Source organism: Gymnoscopelus braueri (genome assembly GCF_963280865.1).
Source record: "Gymnoscopelus braueri genome assembly, chromosome: 20".
Classification (NCBI taxonomy): domain Eukaryota; kingdom Metazoa; phylum Chordata; class Actinopteri; order Myctophiformes; family Myctophidae; genus Gymnoscopelus; species Gymnoscopelus braueri.
In genome coordinates, this window is record NC_137622.1 from 20,766,771 (window position 1) to 20,783,242 (window position 16,472).

At 41.6% G+C, this 16,472-nt stretch overlaps 2 protein-coding genes across 3 annotated transcripts; one reads left to right on the forward strand and one right to left on the reverse strand.

Moving 5' to 3' along the window:
* Nucleotides 1-312: 312 nt before the first annotated feature.
* LOC308076622 (pre-mRNA-processing factor 39) lies at nt 313-9,432 on the forward strand. Of its 2 annotated transcripts, none has more exons than XM_080417045.1 (15): nt 313-386; nt 1,855-2,093; nt 2,332-2,457; nt 2,674-2,792; nt 3,227-3,394; nt 3,659-3,839; nt 4,050-4,154; nt 4,617-4,734; nt 4,952-5,133; nt 5,433-5,559; nt 6,334-6,605; nt 6,849-7,033; nt 7,456-7,530; nt 7,918-8,095; nt 8,447-9,432. In XM_080417045.1, the coding sequence occupies exons 1-15, from the start codon at nt 323-325 to the stop codon at nt 8,516-8,518; spliced, it is 2,211 nt and encodes a 736-aa protein (XP_080273171.1). In that variant the 5' UTR covers nt 313-322; the 3' UTR covers nt 8,519-9,432. The 2 variants fall into 2 exon arrangements, with proteins under 2 accessions (XP_080273171.1, XP_080273172.1); XM_080417046.1 differs by having other exon boundaries at nt 4,988-5,133.
* A 252-nt stretch (nt 9,433-9,684) lies between these two features.
* On the reverse strand, nt 9,685-16,121 carry ubxn1 (UBX domain protein 1). Its single transcript, XM_080417047.1, has 10 exons — nt 16,078-16,121; nt 15,126-15,190; nt 14,921-14,974; nt 14,559-14,680; nt 13,881-13,974; nt 13,226-13,417; nt 13,038-13,089; nt 12,776-12,895; nt 12,309-12,492; nt 9,685-12,040 (listed from the first exon to the last, which is right to left on the reverse strand). The coding sequence occupies exons 2-10, from the start codon at nt 15,182-15,184 to the stop codon at nt 12,000-12,002; spliced, it is 918 nt and encodes a 305-aa protein (XP_080273173.1). The 5' UTR covers nt 15,185-15,190; nt 16,078-16,121; the 3' UTR covers nt 9,685-11,999.
* Nucleotides 16,122-16,472: the final 351 nt, after the last annotated feature.

Below are 16,472 nucleotides of genomic sequence, written 5' to 3' on the forward strand. Positions count from 1 at the left end.
ATTAATATGTATTTGTCCCGTCCCCCCACCCATCTGAACATATTTTATATACGTTTGCGTTAAAATATTCCAAATTTTGCGATTTCCCCCCAAGATTTTATGTGATAGTAGCAGATCTACAAGCGATGCGACGCGTTGTGAGCTTGTAGATCAGCTACCTATTTTCAAATAGCCGGTGTATATGTTCATTGTTTAAAGTGCCCATGTGGCCCACTTCTTTTGGGCTTGTTCTCTTAGACCCTGGTTGCTCGTTTCTCTCACAGGATCTGGCAACGCCACTCGTCGCTTTCGAGTGACGTCGACGTAGCGACATTGGTCGATCATGGCGGCGACTGAAGGTTCAGAAGATCTGAGTGGCAACGGGGAACTTGGGGAAGATTCTCCAGGTTAGTTGATATAATTCGTTCAGTTGCATGAACGCAGGACTCGTGTTTAACGTTCCACAACTTGCTTTCGCTCATGTTTCTGTAGTTTTTTCCCTCCACTGTGTTTTCATTCAAACATTCAGCCATGCTAGCCATGGCTAACATCAGCTAAGCTAGGCTATGTGTGTGAGATGTTCATGAGCTCATGTACGCGTAGCCTCATTACCAACATATTTATCCAGATATACTTTATGTGCAAACGTGAGAGGAAGAATTGTGTAGGTTTAACAAGGAGATGAGTGAGTGGTACTCTCCATGACAAATGAATGGCCACGGCTCCTCTGCCAGGCTCACTGGTAGAGTGAGCTACAAACAGCTGGAAGTGTGTGCATGTCCCTAGTTACTAAATGTCACTTAAAGGAATAGTTAACCCCAAAAAAATGACATTTCTATCAAATGATCGGGGGGAAAAAAACATGAATTCAAGGCTTCATGGGGTGTGAATGTGTGGGGATAAAGTAAGTATTTTTTTGAGTGAACTACTCCAAGGAGGCACTTTCAAAATACAATTTACTATGTGCAAATACCGTTGCAGCAATATCCATTAAACTGGACCCTTCATCAAACCAGCCACTGCATTAGTAGTCCACACAAATCACACGGTGATGGTCCCACAAGTGTCATTCCATGCATGTATATGCTGACTATGCTCATGCTACAGTATAATGCAATGGTTCTCAAACTTCAAGGTCTCCCCTTAACTCTTGACAGTCTACAAATGGAACCAAAGAATTACAGAATTGTAAGGGTCAATTTAGACCATGGAATCAACTTTGAGAACCACTGGTCTAATGCACTGAATACGTTTTTTTATTTTTATGTTTGTATTTGCTCTGATGTATTGTTTAGGAAAGTATAACTAATCAATCAGTTATAATTAGTTGGCTATTCCTCAGCTTTAAGACGGAACTTAAAAACTCAAGTTTTGTAATGTTTATCTTTGAGTAAAGTTATTTGCTGGTTTCTTAACCTTTTGTAGCAGCAATAACAAAGAGACAAAAAAGAACCGCACACTTTTGCGGTGCTTGAAGGTGCTGTGTACACAGCTCAAAAGGTACAAGAAAGTCGAGGTATATTCAGTACATCATAAGTCTTAACACACTTTTGAGGTGCTGTGTGCATGCTTCCTACTTCTAAATAGCAGCGCACTGTGCAGTGTCTCTAGTTTACGTGTAAGTAGATATGTATGTAATGTACAAGTGCACAGTGTGTGCATATGTTTTGTGTGTGCTGTCTCGATATGCAAGGTGTCATGTCATGTGCCAGTGTGCATGGCATGTGTTCAATATGAGTTTGGGTGGGAGGGGGTCTGTGTGGTTTTGTGTTTGACAGGCAGGAGGAGGGGGAGGTTAACATTTTTCTTGAAAACACTGTCAATCCAATGTAGGCTATTTAACCAATTTTGTTTAATTTCCACTAACTCTGTCAGCCATGGAGACCAGTGAGAACCCTGTGTCTCCTCTGACAGAGATGTCGGAAGAGAACGGTGGCGGCGCAGGAGAGGTCCCCGAGGTCGCCCCCGATAACGCATCCTACTCCATTGCCCCCGCAACAGAGGATGAAGAGGGAGATCTTCCTGTGGATTTTGAGCGTCTCTGGAAGGCTGCCAACGAACACCCCCAGGACTTCTCCAGTTGGACTGACCTACTGCAGTACTGCGAACAAGAGGTATGTACGTGGATGATGGCGTATTGACTGTGGGTTACACAAACAAAAGTACAATGTTATCATGAATTGCTTCCGTATTGGTTACTTATCAGTACTTCTGTCAATAGGTTACCTACCTGTAAGTATTTCATGTATGTGTAGTACCTGACTGTCCTGTCTATAAATGAAGCTTTTGCATACAGGCTTGAGACTAAGCTATATAGGCAAAGATAATTATGAGCTTTTCCCCTGTCCACAGAGTCACCTCACAGCATCGCGCAGAGCACTGACAGCCTTCCTGGCACGCTATCCTCTCTGCTATGGGTACTGGAAGAAATATGCTGACTTGGAGAGGCGTGCAGGTTACAACAACAAAGCAGAGGAGGTAAGGAGGAGCATAGTGTCAAAATACCATTGCTTGTTTAGACTGATGCAATTAATTGGGGTGATGAGAAAACAGCAAATCACTGAATGTTTTTTGTATTTGAAACAGGTCTCTGCTGGTGTCTTGTGTATATATATATATATTCTTAGAACATCAGTATTCGCAAGTATGGTTTTGTGTGAAAGATCGGTATTCACATGTGTGTGATTTTTACAGGTGTGTGTGCAGGGCCTGCAGGCTATTCCTCTGAGTGTAGATCTGTGGATCCACTACATCAATTTATTGCTGGGCACATTGGACATGAACCTTCCAGAGTCACCCAAACGCATCCGAGGGTACAGACACACATTTCTCATTTATTTAAAATAAAGTTCCATGAAAAACCAACACAAGCTGTAAGTGAATTATAAAATATTTAGCGGTGGCAGAATATCATTCACAAGCTGTCTTGTAAACTAATTATCCATGATCATTATGTCTGATTTATCCAAGGGCAAATTGCCCTTGGATAAATGTTTTCATAAGCTACCACCCATGTTAAAAGATTTACACAAACTCCCTGAAAGTCCTTTCATAGAAACGATATTATGATGTGATGAAATCTTAATAAATCTCCCCAAATTTAAAAAATAGCAGCTCACAATGTGTCGCATTGCGATGTGTTGTGAACTTGTAGATCAGATACCTTGTCTACTTTTGCATGACACCATTGTATGACCAAGTATGGAATAGGGCTTAAGTGGTTGTAAACAGCTTTCCTTTATTCCAGTGTGTTTGAGGATGCGGTGATAGCGGCGGGGGTGGACTTCCACTCAGACCGTCTGTGGGACCTTTATATGGAATGGGAGAAGGAACAGGGAGACATGAAGGCTGCTGCGGCGGTTCTCGACAGAGTCCTCCTGGTCCCGACCCAGCTTTACAGCAGCCACTACGACAAGTAAGCCGTTAGTGCACATGATTTTATTTTACACATTCGATCATCGTGGCATGGCATCAAGGTGACCATTTTCATTGTCCTCAGGAGCCAGAAAGATCACTAATAAATACAACCAATCATAAAACTAATGTTTATGGATTCTCCTTATCCACATCCAAACTTATTTTCCTTTCTACTTCCCATGTATCCCCCTCTCTCCTTTCTACACACCCCTTCCTTCCCTCTCTCTCTATAACCCCTCCTCCCAAACCCCACACCTGTCAGGTTTAAGGCACACCTGAACAACCACGAGCCCAAGGAGGTGCTTCCCCCAGAAGAGTATACAGAGCTGAGAGTTCTGTGCCGTCAGAGCCAGAAGGCGGAGCGTGCCGAGCAGGCCCAGGAGGAAGAGGAGGAGAGGCCACCGGGTGAGGAGGAGCCCGCCACCCCCGAAGGCAAAGACTCCGTGAGTAACAAATAACCCTGTACTCTGGGATTAATTAACAGTACTCCCTGGATGCCCTGGTGGCTCTATCAGTTAATATGTTGACCGTGATTTCGATTCCCGGATGAATATCTGCATTCTTTGCCATCACTGTAATAATCTTTGTGTTTAATTAATAAATGTAACAAAATGTTGGATTTTTAAGTGCTTATAAAGGCCTTGTTTATTCAGGAGGAGCTGATACAGAAGATAAGAGAGCAGGTTCTGACTCTAAGGGACAAGGTCTACCAGCAAAACGAGGGAGAGGTCCGCAAGAGGTGGCATTATGAAGACAGTGTGAGTCATGGTTGCCTAGTTTCTCGCTCTCTCTCTCTCCCTCCCCTTTTCACTCCACTGCCACTACCAGCCACTAACAGTTCTCCCTTTCCAGCGGCTATCTGGTCTCTGCCTGGTTTTGTAATTTATGCATTTAGCAGATATCAACAGCAACTTACAGAGTACAAGGTCAGTTAGTGCCATGAATCTTTGTCAACCAACAACAGGGTAAGCTGTTGAGGAAATAGTGCCAAGAAAACAAGTATGTGCTAAAGAGTAACATCTAAATAGCATACTTAGTAGCTCTGCAGATTAACAATGTACATGTATCTAAATAGCATAACTAGCATTAAGAGTCGACAAACAAGAAAGTGCAGATGCAAATTATTTATTTCCTTTGTTCACTCTACCTTCCTTTTCATCCATGTCTTTTCCTTACCTGTTCCCTTCTCTCTCCATCACTATCTCCTGTCCCTCCTGTAGATCAAGCGGCCGTACTTCCATGTCAAGCCTCTGGATCGAGCCCAGCTTCGAGCCTGGCACTCCTACCTGGACTGGGAAATTGCTCAGCTGAACAAGGACACAAAGGACCCCAACGAAGGTATTGCAATGGAAAGTAATGGGTATTATGCTATATTGACTAATCCACCATGATGGATAGATTGTATTGAATGATTTCTCTTTTTTTTTTAAATAGTTTTTTCTCACCAATTTAGTCATTGCCAATGCTCTTCAGCCAGTTCAAATTTTGCATTTGCAACTGAACTACATTCAAATGATTCAATCGCGACAGACACAATACTAAAATACTGTGGTAGTCATCTTTGATGATGACACGGCTCTTCTCATCCCAGAGCCCAACCAGGAAGTAGAGGAAGGATCAGAGGTCAAATCCCAGGGTGAAGAGGAATCACAAGGTCCCTCTGATGATAAGAGAGTTCGCATCCTGTTTGAGCGCTGCCTGATTGCCTGCGCACTTTACGAGGAGTTCTGGACCAAGGTAAGTCAAAGTGTGCGAGTTTGTTAACTGTACATTTATTTCACTCCTATTTGTTTTTATTTCCTGTCCTTAACTTTTGTTTATTTTGATTCATTTTGTAATAGGATTTTATGGATTTTCTCTTAAGAAAATAATGTATTATTTCAAATGCTTTTCATTTATGGTTATGATGGTGTGATAGGTATATTTGCAGCATATTTCTTTAAAGACCTCAGTGAATTTAAGCGGAATGAATGTGTGCGTATCTGTGTTTTGACTATGCATGTCCAACTAATGATGTGTTTGTATGTGTTCCTCAGTATGTGCATTACCTGGAGGCAAGGAGTTTGGAAGAGGCTCGTGCTGTGTTCAGACGAGCCTGTGAGATACACCTGATAAACAAACACACCATTCACATGCAGTGGGCAGCCTTTGAGGAGAGGCATGGTAAGAGAACATGGACATACAAATCCAACACACACACACAAGCCCAATTTCATCTCATTCTCATTTTTCCATTCTCACCTACCTCACTCGGGTCGTTTCACTGGCCCTCATTTTCAATCTAACGTAGAAACTAGGGCTATCTGAGTTCAGAAATTACATGTGAAATTTGGTTTTGAAATGTGTATTTGGTTGTTATATTTTGCATAGAATCATGCACATAATGCTCGTAATGTCAGAATTGGTCAGTAACGTTATATCCACAAGAGGGCACTCACCGCCAATTGTCAAGAAAAAGCTTTGAAAGGCTTTGTATGACATCCTGTCACTGAGGTTGGTTGTGGAATGATTCTGAGTAAATCATCAAAGAGATACCACAAAGTGATTTGATTTCTCTCCACTTTGGGGACTAAACCATGAGGATTAGGTTAGGGTTATTTTCCACAACTTTATTCCTCCATGTGCTAACCTCAAAACAGTTACCACATGGCATGTCTACAAACAGGGTTGTAATGGATTATTTAATTTGATTAGAGATTCACTGAAATATCACAATAACATATTTTTACTAAATTAAACTACATTGGTGTTCCCGCAAAAATATTTTACATGATACATTTTCCTTAAAATATAGATCAAGCATTATTAGTTTGTGGAAGTTCAATCTAATTAGTATCATTATTAGAACCTCATTCAATACAGGTTTATCATTTTGGAAATAAAAATGGGTTTATCCTGGATAATCTCATAATGAGTGTAAATGTCTTTCTCCATCAGGTGACCTGACTGAGGCTCGGCGAGTACTGGAGGCCCTAGAGACAGCCCTGCCGGGATTAGCTGTTGTTCGACTCCGCAGGGCCGGCTTGGAGAGACGTGCAGGCCGCTTGGATGAATCAGAAGCCTTGTTGCGGGACGCTGTGACCCAGTCTATAGACAACCCTTCACTCCATGCCTTCTACTCCATCAAGCTAGCACGCCTGCTGCTGAAGCTAGGCAGAAACCCATGCAAAGCCCGAGGAGTTCTACAGGAAGCCCTGGAAATAAGTCCAGTGAGTAAATGCACATGCGAGCGCACACACACACACACACAAAGTAATTTTTAAACTGCTAGAATAAAACAATAAAAATCAATATTGGCTCATTTGAAATTCCAGCAGTGTTATCAGACAGTAAGTCATAACAGAAAGAGTCCAAATTTGGTCACTACCTCAAAGGAATGTCCTCTTCTCTTTCACCTCAGACAAAATTATTCTTTACTATTATCTTTACTGTTCCATGTCTCCCTGCACCAGGACAACGGTAAATTGCACATGAACCTGTTGGAACTGGAGGTGTCAGGGGAACTGCGGGGCTCTGCCGAGGGGGTGCAGGAGTGTGTGATGCGGGCACTGTCCGCGCCTCTCCCTCCACGCACCAAGATCCTGTTCTCCCAAAGGGGCCTGCAGTACGCAGAGGACTACGGAAACTCTATCCAGAGGTCGGCATTTATAAAAGTATAAAATGTAGCCAAAGTCATCAACGCCAGTCTTGAGCCAATTTTAATATAGGATTCGGTAATACACTCCCATAGGAAATAGCAATCATTAGTCTCCCACCGTACATTTGAATATCATCTCCAGATAATATCCCAAATGGTTATGTTTGTCCGTCCTTATGTCCATTTGAGATATTATCTGTAGATATTGTCCATAGCATTTCTCAGGTCTGGGATAGCCAAACCTGTATGGTTACATCTACGGAAGGCAGTGTGTAGTTTACCAACTGCAGGATTGTGTGACCCTGAAAATCCAATCACAATCAGTGCTTGGTCCAGTGGGGGACTATAGATTGCCCTGCAATACTTTGCCTTGTTAACCCAAGAGGTGTGTTTAACATTGCCTCTGTGTCTCTCCTCTCTAGTGTGCTGTCCATTTATGAGGAACACCAGAAACTGTTGAAGGAGCTGGGTGGGAAGAAGAGAGGAGCAGAGAACGGGTGAGAGGGGATGACTGACTGGAGAGGACATAAAAAAGTCAGTGTAACAATCTGGTTTCCATGGTTGATGGATAGCACACATGGTTTGGTTTCCCCAACTTAATAATTTATGTCCTCTCCAGTCATGACAAAAGCATGCAGTGCTTGCATTGATTGGCCAAGTATTTTTGATGGAACATTTTTATTTTTAGCCGTTACATTTTTTGTTTTTGCTGAAAATACTTTTTAAATTAAGTCCACAAGTAATTTGAGTCCTTCAAGTTCATGTTAGTTAAAGATGGATCATTCATATAAACTGTAAATGTAATGTTTTTGATTAAAAAAAAAAAGTGTTGCAAGAATAGATTAAAAAACTGTTGACTGACTGATTCCATGATTAATTGACAGTGACAGTGAGGATCCAGAGAAGATGATCAAAGCAGATGACGGTTCAGCTGTCCCTGTGACCCCGCAAGCCCCGCCTACCATGCCACATGTCCCCATAACCACACCTCCTCCATCTATGATTGGTGCCGACGTGAGCACCCAGGCTGCAGGCTACGGCGCATATAGCAGCTGGTACCAGGTATGGGAGACACCACTGCACTGGCAGAACTATTGACACCAGTGGAAATAACTGAGAGAACTAAATACTAAATGTCTGGCATAGAAAATACTGCAGGTAAATTATGAGTAGTCAAGTCACTAATGAACAATTTGGAAATTTGAATGGACTTCAGCACCAAAAAACACATCAAACATATTTGTGTTTTGTCACACCACCTGATCACTTGACATTGTCTGGAATCAGTGGTTTATTGCAGTACTTTCAAATCGCAAGTAAATGGACATAAATGCCTGGAATACCTTCACTTATTCTATGTTGCTGATATATTGAGATTGTCGATTTCATAGTGTAATTTCCCTCTTCTTCCAGCAACCCCAGTACGGCAGCTATGGGTACCAAAACACCTGGAATTACAACCAAGGCTATTATCCTCCGAGCTAAGGGGAGGGGGAGGGCAAAGACTGACACAAACAGGCTACAGTAAGGAAGTTCACCCAAGATTACCTCCAAAAGGACCAACCAATCAACTGAACCACTGAGTCTTTCTGGTCTTCATTCAAATGCTGCTAAAAAGCATGGTTGCAGCTTTTCTTTTACATCTTTATGACCTTCCCTGCGATTACCTCACTGATGTGGATTTGTGGGAGGAAAGGGGAGGGGGACTGAAACGGAGAACTTACATTACATGTCCTGTCTGTTCACTGTTCATTTTCATTCTGAAGAAAAGTGGTTACTTGGGGAGAAAAAATGCAAGCATCTTGTCCAGACACAGCATTGTTGTTAAAAATGTGTACCAACTTGAGCCTGCTTCCCCAATGCATCTTTGCATTAGGTTCATCTTCAATCATTGGAGTTCAACTGAACAGAGATAATCTTAGCACTTTGGTGTTTTGGTAGAGAGTTGCTTCCTGTCCACAGGTTTTAATGAAAGATATTTTTGTATGATCTACTCTAGTAGGAAGTCAGCGCCTTTGCCCTCATTTTAAGCTGTCCACATTATTCAACCATACAAATGACAATATTGCGTGTGGTTGGCATCTTGCATCATTCCATGAAGTAGGCTAGTTGTTTTTCTAATGTATATAAAGGTTTTTATAGTGTGTCATGGTAGAGAGTGTGTGCATTTTGTGTGCATTTTGTCAATGTTTGTGCGCAATCCAATGCTCAAATCTTTGCAGCTTAAAAGTGACTCCGTGCTGGTTAAATGTTGAGCTACAGCAGTGAGCCTGACAAGAAAAAATACTCCACTATGCCATGTCTATACAGGATTTTTTTAACAGGTTAGAAAAGCATTTTCTGTATTTTGTTGGTATTGTGGCTACACAGCTTGTTGGACAATATAATTGTCAACATCACTCATTCCACTGATTCTGTTTCAGTGAATCCAGTGGAACAAAAGGCACAGGAAACAAATCAATTCAACTACACTGTAAATGCCTGGTAATAATTTTAATATTTGAATTTACTTGCCTCTTGCTCCTATGTTTAATAAAAATGTTTGTAAAATAGAACAGTATTATATTGACATGACTTACATGGAGTTATGTGCAGCAGCTTAAAGTATTGCCCTTATGCATACAGAATACATGTAGTAAACAGCCCAGACATTTCTCCAAGTCAAAGTTTTATTTTAAGTAGGTTCTATGATTATGTATACTTCAATCCATTTATTTCAACTTGTAAAAAAAAAAAACTGGCAAAGTAGTTTGTCACAGAAAGGTCTAAAACAGGACTACGGTTAAGGCCCCTTCAAAACCAATCAGTTAAGTCTCTTTGCTACAGTGCCATGTAAGGTTTAGGTTAAAGGACCATAACAGTTTAATGACTTCTAGCAATTGGCACCAAAAGAGACATTTTTAAGTCATTTACTGCCATTCATGTTGAAACGATATGGTAAACGAAACTTAAGTTGCTAGGTATAGGTACACCATGCTGTTTAACTCTTAATGCAAGACATTCAAGTTTGCACATTGATGTATCAATACACCTAAAAAGAAATGTGCTGCATTCGAACAAACATTTTAGCTTTAAGAGGGATTTAACAATGGTTAGTTTTGGCTAACATTGACAAAAATGTTCAGGTGTATTCTGTAAGGTTTATTGTACAGTATGGACAAAATGGTATCTAAAAAATAAAGCAATTTTGGTAAAAATGGTTGAGGTCTATGTTAACCAGGGGTGTCAAACCTCAGGCTGGTGAAGGGGTCCCAACCAGCACTGCACTGAAAATCACCAGGGAGAATCGGAGACCTTACAGTTTTTTTTACAGTCTATTAAATGGGTGAGTAAATAATTTTTGAAATGCCAACACGATGCAAGCTAGTTTGGGTGTCAGGCTAAAATGTTTGGGATCCACGGAATTAAAAGAGAGTGAAGTAATTTATTGCTTTCTCCATAATCAGACATAACTCATGAAGCTCAACTGGGAATATGTGATAATCAGAGTTGTCAATTGATCAAGTGACATGACCATTTCATGCTTTTTGTCTTAAACGTTTTACACAGTTTACTCTCCCAGACTGAAATCTAATGGTCGAGGCTGTGCTTAAATGTGTTTTCAATTAGGTTACTTCTGGAAATGGGACTATTCGTTCATGTTTGACAGTGCTCATCGGTACAGAGCCCACCTGAAGCCTACTTAAAATGTACATACAGTACTATAGGTACATATGGTGGGAAGCTGTGCCAAAATGCGCACGTAATTTCTTTGCTTTCAAGGTTGCACACTACCAAAATCCCATAAAATGGATTTAATTTAGACAAAACTGTCACCTGAGTTTCAAAATAGGATAGTGATTAACTGCTACATATTAGGCCAAATGTTTACTGTATGCATGTTTGGAACTGTAGGATGGTATTATGCTGACATACTTCGAATTGTCCTATTCTTCTGTGCAAAATCAGTACTGGTACCGTGCCAAAGTGAATAAAATGTTTCAGTACGTTTATAGACCATCAGGCTTCTGATTATAGCCATATAGCACCATGCAGACACTCACTTCACAGGCCGTTGGATGCTTAGACACTGCCAGCAGAAATCTCCTGTATGAAATGCAAATAAAATAGTATGCACATTCCTGTTCAGTGCTAGACTTGAAATCAATAGGTTAAGAATGTTACCCAATTGTGTTGTGACCGAATAATACGACTTTGTTGGAAGCACGCATGCACAGACAAATTTATCTGGCCGACCCAAAATTAACATTTTGACCAATCGAGCCTACAACCTATAATTAGTTTGACACCCCTGAATGTGGCTCATGTTGACAGTAACGGGTAATAAAACTGGTATGGTCCTTTAAGATCATAGTCATTGCTTATTTTTATTTGTTCTGTTGGTGTCATGGGGGTGCTCCTCAAAGCATGATCAGTCAATAGCCAGCAAACTTCAGAACATATTAACTGAACTACGTGTTATTAAGAAAGTCACTCCATGTAGTTCACCACACAAAATTAAAAACCTTGCAACTTGCATCCTATCCGTCCAGACACTCAGGCTAAGGTCTTAATGTATATGTCGTCACACGACTGTGGCGCTTGACAAAAGTGACTTATTTTAAACTGAAGAAATAAAGATTCAGTTGAAAATAGGTAACGTTTGTCAAGCGACTTGGTCATTTGAATAAGTATAAACTAAACTTAAGTGTACAGGCTGTGTTCCGTTGTCTCAAAAATCCCAATTATGTTTTATTTATCCAAGACTGTTTTTCTTTGCAGATATTTAACAGTATGAGGGAAAGACAGTTTCATGCAATCTGAACACAGCCCAGCTCTTTAAACTACCGTAGGTACAGCTAACTGGCTAATGGAATGATCCTGCAAAGTGGGGCCCCCTCCTGGGACAGTTCTTCTCTCCTGTTCATCTCTGGGGTCTCTTATTTTGAAGTAGTGGTGAGGTAGGCTCACAGAGCAGCTACTCCTCTCACTTTTTGGATATGACCAGCACAGCTGAAGGCACCAAACCTGAAGCAAAAGAGAAGAAATTAGAAATGGCCAGTTGAAGGGCATCAGCATCTGGATCGACGTGTGGTTGCTTTGGCAATGTAAAAGCCCCTTTGAATTTAATTGTGTGCACAGACAGCAACAGTATTTATTTAAGTTTGCATCTTTAGACCTGTGCCATTTTTCTTTTCTTTTTACAAACAACTAGTATTTGACACAGGTCTTTCCTAAATCTAAAAACAGGTGAACTAAGACCTAATGTGCCTTCTCTACCAGGCCCTGCACTCACCCAGCTCTTTGAGGGGCTTCTCCATGTCCAGCTCGGTGTAGACATGGCGGGGGTAGGGCGAAATCAGGGTGAAATCCTGGCCCTCAGGCCAGGACGTGTTCATCTGGATGTAAACACGTACCGCCGCCAGTGGCTCCTGGGCCTTGAAGACCGCTGTGACGGCCGAGCCGTCAAGTAGACGTACCTGTGAGGTAATTATGTGTACAGTAGCAGTTGGGTATGGTTGTGGTGGTGTGCCGTTGCATTACAAGCAGAGTAGCCATTTTCACTTAACGTCATATCCGAGTGTTATGTAAGAGCAAAATGGCTGGCCAATTACTGCCTCAAACTCCAATATTCTCAAAGCATGGATGTGGTGATATGTTCGTTGTCCCTTTGCCTTACATTGAAATATGTTGAAACCCTAGGGATGACAGACTTCACTCTAAAGTACTCTAAAGCATGGATGTGTCTGAGAGTGCCTGTACCTGTATCCTGCACTCATCGTATTCCTTCTTGGTAGGCGGAGGGCCCACACTGGTGGGTGATACCGGGTTGGGCTCAGCGGGAGGGGGAGATATAGCAGCACTGGAAGATCCACCACCAAACTGAAAGGACAGGGGAGGGAGTGAACAGAGTACTGAAAAGGAATGAAGCTAACAACCGGTGTAAATTCGATGTCCTACATTACTAACATCAAATAACATTATGCTTGGAAGTTCTGGGTTTCGGCGGATTAGAGAGCGGTACCTTCTGCGCCCGCTCCTCTCGGTCACGCGCTATCTTATCTTTCACCCGTTGCCTGATGGGAAGAAAGTAATTCGGTGACGGTTAGGACCACCATCATCGGGGCAGTTCACAGGTATTTAAATAACAGATCATGGCAGAGTAGGAGTAGAAAATACTGTGGTTGAGAGACGCATTGATCTCAGTCTTACTTGGCAAGCTTGTCCTCATTCTTCTCTCTACGCCGCAGCTCAGCCAGCTTCTTCATCTCATCATCCTGCAGCTTCTGTTTAATGTGCAGCAGCTCCTGGCCGTGCTTCCTCCGCTGCTTCTCCCTCTCCACCTCCTCCGCCCGCTCCCTCTCTCTCCGCTCCGCTTGTTTCACTCGCATGAGCTCCTCTAGCCTGAAGTACATGCATGTGTGTGCGTGTGACCAGACACAAATGCAAGACATAATGCTTATATGACACAGGCTTTAAAAGGTGCTTGCTTATATGACAAGGCTTTAAAGGTGCTTACTGCTTATATGACACACAGGCTTTACAGGTAATAGGGATGCTTCAATACAAATGTTCTGCCTTTTATACAATGAAGGCTGTTAAAAGGGGAATCAATTTCCCCAATAACAGTGTTACAACGCTGCATTGTTCAGTTAAGGCGAGTAACCCAGGGAGCACAGGCTAATGCTGCAATAATATTGGCATTCAGATAACTAATAAAAAATAAATAAATAAAACCTCAGTCTTAACATGTTCACGAAAGAAACTGGCATTGGAGCATCTCAAGCTAATACTTTTGCGATGACATCCTCATGCAGTAGGGTTCACTATGGAACTGTGAGGCGAATATACTGAAGTGCACTCTGACCTTTTGACCTGGTCACGTTTCTCATCCTCTGTCATTGGCCGCCTGGTACCCCCTTCCTCCTGCACCATGTCGGTCATGTCTATATCCTCTGTCCCTGAAACCAAAATAAATGTGTGCATGTGTGTGAGGGAGAGAGAGAGATGTTCAAAAAGAAGGGAAAATAACTGTTTTAATACATCTCACTTAATGTCTCCAAAGGGAAAAAAGCTGAGCATACCTTAAGCAAAACTATCTACTCTAACATGCCACCCACTCACGACACCCACAAAATCCTCAAAGTCTCAGAGAGAGAGAGAGAGAGAGAGAGAGAGAGAGAGAGAGAGAGAGAGAGGACAACCACCAAGCTTATGTTTTACAGGAAAACATTAAAGGAGTAGTTCACCGAAAAAAATACTTATTTTCTATCAATTACACACGCCATGAAGCCTTGAATTCATGGAGATTTTTTTAGTTTTTCGTCGCATTCCTAAGCCAATAATTTGATCATGACCGGGTGGCTCTTTGAGTCATCAAATTATTGACCTAGGAATGTGACAAAAACTAAAAAATGTCCATGAACTCAAGACTTCATGGGGTGTGTAATTGATGGAAAATAAGTAATTCTTGGGGTGAACTACTCTGTTAAGCAAGTTGTATTAGATGCTGGCCGACATCATCTCTTGCTGGTGGACCACTTGCCTTCAGCTGTGTCTGCTACTGTGGGCTGTGCTGTGCTGGGCTGACTGTCTGGGGCTGCACCCCCAAGGACAGGAGGAACGTAGGGCTCATCGACGTCTGCGTCATTCTCATGCTCCATTAACCTGAGGAGGAATGTGTATTACAGAGGAGAGATTCGAATTGTTTTAAAGACCATCATGGTTGATTTGTTACCACAAGCCTCTATCAATTAGAGAGACAAGGAGGACAGACGGGTAAATGTTGGAAGGGAGATAGAGAGGACAGAGAGGGAATGCAGGAAGCTGAAAAAGGAGCTATGAGGTCAATCTTGGCAATTCAATGGACAGTCATGTGTGTTCCTGAGAAGACTGTGGCAGACTCACCAGTCCATGGCTCGTTCGATACCCTGGTTCCCTGTGTTTGCCACTGCCTTCTCCCTGTAAACATCAACAGAAACACTCGAGACTCAAAATTCTCCCTCCATACATGGCCTATAGGTGTTATTCCTGCTCTTAGTATTAGTAGTTCTTTTTGTTTCGCTCCAATTATAACATCATAAATACAGATATCAATGTCTGTGTCACTCACGCTCTGTTTCTCTCAAAGCCCATCTCCAACAAGGTCTCTAGTGTTGTTTGTTCTTCCATCTTTGGCTGAAAAACAGATTGTACAGGAAATAATTGAATTACCTTTGATTGATGTAGTTTATTTAGAAAGACATGAGAATAGTACATGACAGTACATAACAGTACATGGAAGTACAAATTCACAATACAAGGTCTACTAAACTGGAAACTCTCATTAAGCACTAAGCTTGTTTAAGATGAGAACCCCATGCACACAAATCATGTCATATAAGAGGCAGACAGATATACACACTACTATACAGAATGTCATACAATCAGCTTTCAGGTTACTGGTATGACGAGAGAAGAAAAAAAATATATATATACAAAAGAGGAAAATGAAGGAGGGGGGAGGGTAGGGGGTACCTTAGTTTTCCAGCAACCCATATGTAGCAAATATAACTAAATTGTGTAGAGACAGAGACATACATCTTGATTTAGGCGATAAGATCATAATATACCAAGCCAGATAGCATCATGGTCTATTTTGGACATGGACATGATTTGGAGAACATCAGCACATTGCTTTTTGTTTAGCATAGCCCACCACAGCAGAATAACTATTGTAACCACAACACATTAATGTAACCACTGTTCAACTGGAACCATTCTCTGACAGAATGTTTACTAATGCTGGCCGTGTCTAACTTGCTAGAGTTATTTTTAATAACTTAATATGAATAGGTAACTACCAAGGCAGAGAACCTAAAATTAGCTTCTCTGTGGCTAACGTTCATTATTATCAGTCAAGCTAACAAATCTCTCCTGCTACTAGCCCTGTTCAAAAGCAGGAGCACAAATTATGTCTTCTCTGTTGTTTTAAACATGTAAAACATGTAAAACACACAGAAATCAAAAATTGAATGTTTTAATGTTTCATCATGCTGGTCTTAGACAACGTTTTAGCTACTCACATCAGTCAACAACACACCGCCTTCCACTGTACGGAAGCCCAGTTAGATCAGACAACCACAGGGCCAAAGCAGTGTTGCCAGCTTGTGTGAGAGAGATAAGCAACCGGGTCTATGAAAACAAGCACAAAAGAAGGCCACATGAGCAGCATTCGAAAATAGCTAGCTGTAGAATACAACTCTCGTAGACGTATTTTATTTATGATTCTGACGTTTTCCGTCAGAATCATAAATACGTCTACGAGAGTTGTATTCTACAGCTAGAAAATAGCCTAACTACAAGACGGGTTGTGAGCTTGTAGATCTGCAATTTTCTAAAAGAATCTTGAAAAAAGTGACATATGTGGAATATCTCTGAAACATTTTAACAACACAAATCTGTTTTGGGGGCCCCTGGC